General features: G+C 22.0%; 6 protein-coding genes and 1 pseudogene across 6 annotated transcripts in view; 3 read left to right on the forward strand and 4 right to left on the reverse strand.

Moving 5' to 3' along the window:
* Window positions 1-762: 762 nt before the first annotated feature.
* DDB_G0279023 (hypothetical protein) lies at window positions 763-2,189 on the forward strand (the record flags this gene model as incomplete). Its single annotated transcript, XM_636826.1, has 2 exons — window positions 763-805; window positions 1,018-2,189. The coding sequence occupies 2 exons, from the start codon at window positions 763-765 to the stop codon at window positions 2,187-2,189; spliced, it is 1,215 nt and encodes a 404-aa protein (XP_641918.1).
* Window positions 2,190-2,308: 119 nt separating this feature from the next.
* On the reverse strand, window positions 2,309-3,001 carry DDB_G0279069 (hypothetical protein; the record flags this gene model as incomplete). The annotated part of the gene is made up of 1 exon (XM_636828.1): window positions 2,309-3,001. One exon carries the CDS (start codon window positions 2,999-3,001, stop codon window positions 2,309-2,311), a length of 693 nt encoding a protein of 230 aa, XP_641920.1.
* Window positions 3,002-3,467: 466 nt separating this feature from the next.
* Window positions 3,468-5,387, reverse strand: eif2G (translation initiation factor 2 gamma; the record flags this gene model as incomplete). Its single annotated transcript, XM_636830.1, has 4 exons — window positions 3,468-3,503; window positions 3,601-4,556; window positions 4,708-4,921; window positions 5,211-5,387. The coding sequence occupies 4 exons, from the start codon at window positions 5,385-5,387 to the stop codon at window positions 3,468-3,470; spliced, it is 1,383 nt and encodes a 460-aa protein (XP_641922.1).
* A 1,096-nt stretch (window positions 5,388-6,483) lies between these two features.
* On the forward strand, window positions 6,484-6,771 carry DDB_G0279071 (hypothetical protein; the record flags this gene model as incomplete). The annotated part of the gene is made up of 1 exon (XM_636832.1): window positions 6,484-6,771. The coding sequence occupies one exon, from the start codon at window positions 6,484-6,486 to the stop codon at window positions 6,769-6,771; it is 288 nt and encodes a 95-aa protein (XP_641924.1).
* Window positions 6,772-7,100: 329 nt separating this feature from the next.
* On the reverse strand, window positions 7,101-7,436 carry DDB_G0279025 (hypothetical protein; the record flags this gene model as incomplete). The annotated part of the gene is made up of 2 exons (XM_636833.1): window positions 7,101-7,199; window positions 7,407-7,436. 2 exons carry the CDS (start codon window positions 7,434-7,436, stop codon window positions 7,101-7,103), a joined length of 129 nt encoding a protein of 42 aa, XP_641925.1.
* DDB_G0279031 lies at window positions 7,426-9,137 on the forward strand (annotated as a pseudogene; the record flags this gene model as incomplete).
* A 66-nt stretch (window positions 9,138-9,203) lies between these two features.
* The window catches only part of DDB_G0279033 (hypothetical protein), a gene marked incomplete at both ends in the record, with an annotated part of 2,022 nt that continues 1,295 nt past the window's right edge, over window positions 9,204-9,930 (reverse strand). Inside the window, 2 exons of the mRNA XM_636837.1 lie at window positions 9,204-9,755; window positions 9,888-9,930. The exon at window positions 9,888-9,930 is cut by the window's right edge and continues 1,295 nt beyond it. Coding sequence (XP_641929.1) covers window positions 9,204-9,755; window positions 9,888-9,930 — 595 coding nt within the window. The remainder of the gene's footprint in view (window positions 9,756-9,887) is intronic.

Consider the following 9,930-nt stretch of genomic DNA (forward strand, 5'->3'; position numbering starts at 1 on the left):
TTTGAATGGAATAATTTTTATCTAAACGAACACTGGAATAAAGAAATTAACAAATTTTATAATGTATTAATAAAATTCAGCAATCTCTCATTTAATAATTAATTTAATCTATTTTTAATGAAAAAAATTCTTAAAATATGAAAAAAAATATTAAAATTCAGCAATCTCTCATTTTTTGATAATTTATTATAAAATTTTTTAATTTCTTTTTTTCATTGAATATTTAACCTTTTAAAATAAAAATAAAGTAAATAATAACCAAGGCTTATTTTTTAAAAAACTTTAACAAATATTTAATTTAATTTTATTAAAAAAAAATAAAAAAAAAAAAAATAAAAAAAAATGAAAATCGAAGTCCATTAAAAAAAAAAATTTCTAAATTTTTTTAAAAAAAATAGAAATTCAATTAATTAAAAATAAATAAAAAAATTTTATAATTTTGATTTCTTTTAATGGATAAATCTAAAAAAAATAAATTATAAAATAAAAAAGAAAAAAAAATCCATTGGTGTCATGTCACAACATTTTTCAATCCAAACCGACATGTTGATATTTAAAGTAAAAAATTAAAAATAAAAAAATTAAAAATAAATAAAAATATCTAAAAGTGGAATTTTTTTTTTTTTTTTTTTTTTATTTTTTTTTTTTTTTTTTTATTTTTTTTTTTTTTTTCTGGAAAATAAATCCTATTTAAACAGTTCAATTTTTTTTTTTTTTTATTCAATCCATTGTTTTAAAATAAATGTGAAATAATAAAAAACAATGAAGTTATATAAATGTTTAATTGCCCTAATTGTGTGTTTGTGTAAGTTTTTAATAATTATAACTTTTAAAATTAATTTCAAATAATAATAATAATAATAATAATAATAATAATAATAATAATAATAATAATAATAATAATAATAATAATAATAATAATAATAATAATAATAATAATAATAATAATAATAATAATAATAATATATTAATTGTTTTTTTTTTTTTTTTATTATTTTTTTTTATTCAATTAATTAGTAATTGGAGATGTTTATAGTGCTACCACTATTAAAAGTTATAAAACAACACCAGCAACCGATCCAGAATCAGTAGAAGAAAATGGTACCAAGTCATGTAGTGGAATCACAGTTGATGTTAAATTAAGTGAAACACCAACTGGAACTGTTACAGCCAATTTCCCAAATAATGTTAATGGTGGTGCTGTAACAGCAACTCAAGATAAAACTGATCCAGGAACATACACCATTTCAGGAATTATCTTAAAAGAAGGAGGAAATTTAAATGGTTTGGAATTACTTATTGATGGAACAGCTCTTTCTAATGATGTTGGTGTAACTCTCCCAACTTTAAAATGTTTAGAATCATCTGCTTCTGCTAGTGAATCATCTGCTTCTGCTAGTGAATCATCTGCTTCTGCTAGTCAATCATCAGCTTCTGCAAGTGATAGCTCTGTTACTCCACCTGTTATTAAATCAATTTCAGTTTCTACACCTTCAATGGAACCAACAATTAATTCTGGACAATTATTTTGTACTAAAGTTAGAGTAGACTTTGAATTAGATAAACTCTATCAAGTTAATCTTTTAGAACCAAAATATAATTCTTTCCCAGCAACTGGTAAAAATACTATTTATCTACCTGATGAAACTAAACCAATCTATTACTTTATGTTGGATGTCTCTGTTAATGGTAATTTGGATGATTTATATATTTTGTTTGACAAAACTGAAAAAGTTGCCTTACCAAATAAAATCTCATTCAAATGTGAGAAAGCTGCAACTGATCCAACAAGTGTTACTACCATGACCACTTCGAAATCTAGTGCTACTTCAAAAGGTGGAATTTGTTCAGAGGTTAAAGTTGACTTCACTTTAGATAATGCTGCCACCGCTGTCACTGATATTACTGTTGCATCTTCATCTGTTACTGGTACTCCTTCAATTACTCAAGTTGGTACTACCTCTACCTATTCTGCAACTGTAACTGTTAAAGAAGGTGGAGATTTATCAGACTTTGTAGTAAACTATAAAGGTACCCCATTAACCTCAACTGCTTCAATTACATTTAAATGTGAAAAAGAATCAGGAAATGATAGCAAGAGTGATGATGGTTCAACATCTTCTTCATTATCTGCAAACTCAATAGTAGTATTTTGTTTCACTGCTTTTTTATTATTATTTTTAAATTAAATAATATGAATTAAAAAAAAATAAAAAAATAAAAAAAATTAAAAAAAAAAATTAAAAAATATAAATAAACCAATATATATAACACATAATCTATTATTTGTACAAGTTTATCTATTTATTTATTTGTTTTCATTTTCTTTAAAAATTAAATATTTTGTTTTAAAGAAAATATCAGTGGCAAAAAAGAAAATAAAATTTTCAATACATAATCTACCAATGTGATTTCCAATTTCTTTATAATATCCAAGATTCCATTCTAAAGGAACATCCACACCATATAATGCTCCCATAGTAACTGATGCTATACAATTACTAGCCAATGCACCAACAACACCATAAGGAAGGAATTTATATAACTTGAACATTGAAAATCCAACGATTTTATTTGTACAATCTATGTGATCATCATCATCTTGATCTTCCTCTTCATCACTAGAATATTCATCACTATCGGTATCTAAATCATCTTGGATTTCATTTTCTTCATTTTCCACAACTTGTTCTTTGTCATTTTCAATATCGGTCAATTGAATCATCTCTTCTCCAGATGATAATTTATTTACAAGTGTTAATGAACCAATAATAAAACCTGCTCCAAGTGTTGAAACCAAAGTATTTAACAAATTATTTCCTTTATATGTTTTGATACCTTCGCCAAGTAAACTTAAATATAAAAATCCTTTTACAACTTTAATGGTGGTTCTGTTTGATTGTCTTAATAATTTATAATTATTATTATTAACATTTGATTGTTGTTTTATTGGATTTTCAATTCTTTCTTTTGTTTCATCAATTTCTTTAACTATACCCATTTTATTATACCAGTTGGAAATATAATTGAAATAAAAAATAAAAAAAAATAAAAAAAATAAAAAAACAATCGTTTTTTTTTTTTTTTTTGTTGTATTTTTTTTTTTTTTTTTTTAATTTTTAATTTTATTTTTTTTTAAAAAAAAAAAAAACAGGAAAAAGGATTTGGTTTTTATTTGAAAATTAGTAAACAGGTTTTTTTTTTTTTTAATATCTGGCAATTCTAATTTTTTGGAGGTTATTAAAATTTATAACCCGATTTTTTAATTTTGCCTAAAAATAAATAAAAAAAAACATAAATACTTTCATAATATCTATTAATATATCATCATAATTTTTATTTTTATTTTTTTTTTTTTATTTTTTATTTTTTATTTTTTTTGGTTTAATATTTTTTTTTTTTACGTGCAAATTTTTTGAAAATTACATGTTTCATTAAGTTAAATTGAATGCATTATTATTTTTCGATTAATTAGTGAGAACGGTACCTTTTTTAATTTCACCCTATTTATAAAAATAAAAATAAAAAAAGATTGTTGATTAGTTTATGAACAATAATAATAAAATTTTTTTTTTTTTTTTAAAAAAAAAAAAAACATACCCAACCAATAAGTCTCCAATTTTTATCGACTCTTCTTGATAAAGCGATTTTTTCACCTTCTTGAGAACAAACTGGAGTTAAAAGTTGAAGTTTAGCTAAATCATGTTTAACAGCGACGACACGACAACCAGTACTAGTTGAACCAATGTTAACCATAAGGGTATCTTCTTTGGATAATTTTTTAACTTTACTTTGTTTATCACCATCGGATTTAACACCTAAAAGTCTACGTAAGAGGAAAAAGTTAACTTCGAGAGCGACGAAAATTTCTGGTAATTTACCGACTGAACCTAAAACTTGACCAACCAAACGATCAGCTCTGCAAAGGGTTGGATCGATCTTTGTACCAACACCAATTAAACCACCTGGTACAGCGTATTGAAGTTCATTCTCTTCAGCAAAGAGAGAGATAATTCTACAGAAGATTGGGGAACATTTGATTTTACCATCCAATTCCTTACTGATAACACCTGGACGAACTTCGATTTCATCGCCAATCTTTAATACACCCTTCAAGATTGAACCACCAGCAACACCACCTTTAATTTCATCAACACGAGAACCTGGTTTATTGACATCGAATGAACGAATAACGATCATACGTGGATCTGATGTAAAATCTCTAACTGGGATTGGAATCTTTTTAACAATGTATTCACAAATGACATCGATATTGTATTTCATTTGAGCAGAGATTGGAATGATTGGTGCATTCTCTGCGATTGTACCTTGAATGAATTTCAAAATTTGACCATATTGTTCTTGTGCTGCTGCTTCCTTTACCAAATCAATCTTATTTTGAAGAATGATAATATTTTTAAGATTCATAATTTCAATAGCTGCAATGTGTTCACTAGTTTGTGGTTGTGGACATGATTCATTACCTGCAATCAATAAAAGAGCTGCATCCATAACTGCTGCACCATTTAACATAGTTGCCATTAAAACATCATGACCTAAAAAAATTTATAAAAAAATAAAATAATAAAAATAAAATTATTTAAAAAATGAATATCAAGTTTTTGTTTGTTTAACCAATTCATTGAAAATAAAAATAAATAAAAAAAAGGTGGTTAATATTTAATTGAGTGACTAAAAAAAACATACCTGGACAATCTACAAAAGAAACATGACGTAAGAGAGTCATTCTACCACCACAACCTGGTCTTTCACATTGTGGATTATCTTCAGTATTTGAACGTGCTGATTTGTAACAACCTGGTCTTTCACATTGTGGGTTATCACATTTATAAATCTTTGCATTTGCATAACCTAATTTAATTGTAATATTACGTTTGAATTCTGATGTAAATCTAACTGTCTATTGATTGGGTTTTGAATTTTATTTGAATAATATTAAATTAACAATCATTATCATCATCGTCATAATCATAATCATTTTTACCATAACCATCATTATTATTATTACCAATATTGTTGTAAATAATATCAATACCATCACCATTATTAAAACCAATTATCATTATTTTGAAAGTAATAAATTAAAAATTAAAAAAAAAAGAGAAAAAAATGGTTAGTAAAAGTTGGGTGTGTGATAAAATTTTTAATTTTTTATTTCCAATTTTCTTAAAAAATTAACAAAGACATACCAAAACACCAGAGATTGCTTTAACTACAGTACTTTTACCATGAGCTACATGACCAATGGTACCAATATTAATTGTTGCTTGTCTACTAATAACATTTGGTGTTAATGGGGTCAATTCATTGACATTCAATAACTTTACATCTTGAACTGATAAATTTGGTTTATTTTTAGTTGCCATCTTTAATTTCTATTTAAATTTTAAATACAAAATCTATTAAGTGTTTTTATTATCAAAAATTTAAATATCTAGTTTTATATTATTCTTTGTAAATTGTATAAATTTATTTATTTATTTATTTATAAAGATAAGTGATGTTTTGGAAAAAAAAAAAAAAAAATTTTAAAAAAAAAAAAAAAAATTAAAAATGAAAAAAAATTGAAAAATTTTTTTTTTTTTTTTTTTTTTTTTTTTTTAATGGTTAGAAATTCATCATTTGTGCTTCGTTTTTTTTTTATTTTTATTTTTATTTTTTATTAATTTATTTTTTTTTTTTTGGTTTATTTTTAACTTTTAAAATTGGGAAATAAATATTATTTTGTATTTTTATAAGAATATTGTTTTTTTTTTTTTAACAATTTTATTCCTTATTAAATTTCAATATTGGTTTTTTTTTTTTTTTTTTTTTTTATTGGAAAAAAATTGGTTTTTGGAAAATATAGATTTACATCCATAATATCAAAAATCGATATTTTTAGTTAAAAAAAAAAAAGTATTTTGTGTGTTTTTTTTTTTTTTTTTTTTTATTTATTTAGTGGTCATATGTTATAAAATAAAAAAAATTATTTAAATCATATGACCACTTAAAAAAATAGTCTAAATGTGTATTAGTGATATAAGTAGATTATTTTAAAAAGTTTCTTTTCTCGTTTATAAATATGAAAATTTGATTTAATAAAAAATAAAGAAAAATAATAAATTTTTTTAGGTGGAGATTTCGATTTTAGTTTTAAAATATATTTGGATTGCAAATAATTTTTTTGAGATTTTGGAGGGTGGTTTAATTTTTATCTAATTGGAAAAAAAAGGTTAATTAAAATTTAATTTTTTTATTTTTTTATTTTTTATTTTATTTTTTTTTTTATTATTTCTATTTATAATATATAATATATAAAAAAAAAAAAAAAAAAAATTTTTTTTTATTATAATCCCTTAATCTAAAATAAAAAAATTAATACAAGCTCAACACCCAATTATTTAAATACCCTTGAAACTAAATATGTTTATGAAAATTTAATGGAATTATTTAGAGTTGTATGAAGTTGGTGGACAAATAATGAAAGAGAATGCAATGGATGAAGCTTTTGCCAATAAAGAAGGTAATCATTCTCGATTGGCTTTGAAAACATTTGGACAATTGGGTCGCTATAATATTGAACACTATGAAAGATGTCAATCTACTATTTCAAGAGTTTATAAATATGTTAATAAGGAAAATATTAATGTTTTATATTCATTTCTAATTTGTTGTGAATTATCAGCTTATGCATTCCATGAAAAAAGCTATGGAAGAATTTGGTGTAAAGGATCTTTTTTATTTCCATGTCCATTTAACTGCCGATAATCATGATGATGGACATGGTGTGAAAATGTTAAAAAATGACCATAGAAGAGTTTAATTTAGGAATTCAATTATATTTAACTTTTTTTTTTTTCAGATATTTTTGATAATTAAAAAATAATTTCAATTGAAAAACAATAAGAAATTCATTTATTTTCTTATGCTTGGATCCTAAAAAAAAAAAAAAAAAAAATTTATAAAATGTGTTACTTTTATTTTTTTAAACTTTAAGAAAAAATTAAAAAAAGTATTTCATTTTATTTTTATCTTTACTTTTATTTTTTTATTTATTTTTCATCTTTTTTTTTTTTAGGATCCAAGCATAAAAATTTTTAAACATTTTTTTTCCAATTAAATATTAAATTTGATTTACCTTTATAGAACATTGTCTTTTGATAAAAATGGAGTTTATTTTTAAATCCTAATTTTTCCTAAATATTTTAAATGAATTTGTAAAAGGTTAGTTAATATTTTAGAAAATAATATTTGGGGTGATCTATCGAATAATTTTTTTAATTGGATTGTGTGATGTGTGTGAGTTAGTTATATTTTATAATTCTGGGGTATTATAAGATTTTCAATTTAGTTTTTTTTAATTTTTTTTTTTATTAAAATTTTTTTTTTGAAAATATACATACCGATTGAATATTAATACAATGTTTTATCATTTATTTTATTTTTTTATTTTTATTAATAATTTCTTTGTTTATTGATTTTGTTTGTATATAAATTTTTCAAAATATTTTTTTTTTAATATAAAATATAAAAAAAAAAAAAAAAAAAATTATTAACATTATTATTTTATATTATATTTAGATAAAAAAAAATCTAAAGAAAAGTAATAATGATCCACCTGGGCCCATTAGTTTGCCATTATTAGGAAATCTTCATAACCTCACAAAAAACCCACATAGAGGTCTTAAAAATCTTTCTGATAAATATGGTGGGATTTTTAGATGTTATCTTGGTGATCATTACAGTATTGTAGTAAGTGATCCTGTGATAATTAATGAAATTTATATTAAAAAATTTGAAAAGGTTTGTACAAGACCCAATAATGATACATTTAAAATGTTTTCAAGTGGTTTTAAAGATCTTGCATTTTCAGATAATTATAATATTTGGAGTAAAATTAGAACAATAGTTAATTCAAATTTTACAAAAACAAAATTAACAAAAACCATTTACAATTATTTAGAAGATCAAACTAATCAATTAATTGAAAATATGGGAAATTATTCAAAATCTGGTGAACCTGTATGTAAAATATTTAATATATATATATATATATATATATATATATAAATTTTAATACAATTTTAATTTAATTATTATTATTATTATTAGTTTTATCCACAATTACAATATATATGAAAATTTCATTAAATGTAATATGTAAATTATTTTTTTCAAAAGAAATTTTACAAAATGAAAGTTTTGATAATGGGAAAATGAGAAGAATTGCAGTACCTATTCAAATAGTTTGTAAAGAGTTGGGAGCAGGTAATTTGGTGATTTTGTGGGTATTTTATCACCTTTACTTTATTTTACAAAGAAAAAGTATCAAAAAAACAGTTCAACATCAACAGATTTCATAGGTGAAATTAATGATGAACATTTAAAAAATTTAGATCATGATTAAAATTATTTTATTAACCTAAATAATAAAAAAAAAAACAATAATAAAGTCCAAAAGATTTAATGGATATGTTAATTATAGATTCAACAAAAGGTAAGGATGAAGATAAAGAACCTATTGTTCATATTGGATATGATTTTTTAATGGTGGATCAGATTCGTCATCTGGTATTATGGAATGGTTCACACTTTTCATGATTAATAATAAAGATTGTCAAGAAAAAGCATACAATGAAATTGTTTCAGTAATGGGTGAAGATTGTAATAAAATTAGTTATGCTGATCGTCCAAAACTTCCATATTTAGTTGCATGTATAAATGAATGTTTAAGAATGAGAACTGAAGATCCATTAGGTATACCAAGAGGAGCAGTTGAAGATATTGAAATCAATGGTTATTTCATGCCAAAAGGTGCAAAAGTTCATCATTATCTTTATGCATTTGGTATGAATGAAACTGTTTTTGAAAATGTAAATAAATTTCAACCAGATAGATGGTTAACAAATGATCAAGTTCATTTAAAACAAATGTTAAATCATCTCGTTCCATTCTCAGTTGGTCCTAGAAGTTGTTTTGGTAAAAATTTATCAGAATTAGAAGTATTTGTAGTTTGTTCAAATATTCTATTAAACTTTGAATTATCATCATACAATGGTAAACCGGTTGATGATTTTGAAATATTTGGAATCCATCCACCTGAATTCCCAGTTAAATTAATTAAAAGAAAATAAAATATTTTTTTTTTATTTTTTTTTTTATTATTAAATATATTTTTATTAATTTTATTATTATTATTATTAATTTTTAAAAGTTTTAAAATCTAAATTATCCCAATTTAAATTAATACCATTTTTAATAGAATCAATATGTTTTAATACAGTTGCTTTATAAAAATATAAATGTTCATATAATTCAAAGAATGAAACACAGGAATATAGTGAATATAATTGTAAATTTGTATCTTTTTCATCTAATGCTTCTTTTAGCATTAATAAACCTTCTTCTAAATGATTATGAGTTTCACGATATATCAATTTCAATTCATTGAATTTTTTAGTTTGTTTACAATATTTTATATAGTAATCTAATGAATCATAATTATTTTTTAAAATTTGAATGAAAACTTTCCAAGATAAAGTATTCTTTAAAAATGTTATAACTCTTAATAAAACCAATTCATTATAATCTAATTGATAAACTCTAACTGCTTCATCTAATAATTGATTCTTTTCTTGAATTGATTTCTTTCTCTCTATACCACTTGGTTCAATACCATTTTTAATTCTCCAAATAATTGTTACAATTGAAAAATCTTTTTGATCTCTAATTTCTTTATTTAAATCTTTAATCTATTAAAATAAAATGAAAATAATAATAATAAATAAATTAATATTTAAATAATATAAAATAAATAATAATAATAATAATAATAATAATAATAATAATAATAATAATAATAATAATAATAATATAAAACTTACTTGTAAATCCAAATCTTTTGTTAAAATTTTATAATCTTTTAAT

This window comes from Dictyostelium discoideum (genome assembly GCF_000004695.1).
Source record: "Dictyostelium discoideum AX4 chromosome 3 chromosome, whole genome shotgun sequence".
Taxonomy (NCBI): Eukaryota; Evosea; class Eumycetozoa; order Dictyosteliales; family Dictyosteliaceae; genus Dictyostelium; species Dictyostelium discoideum.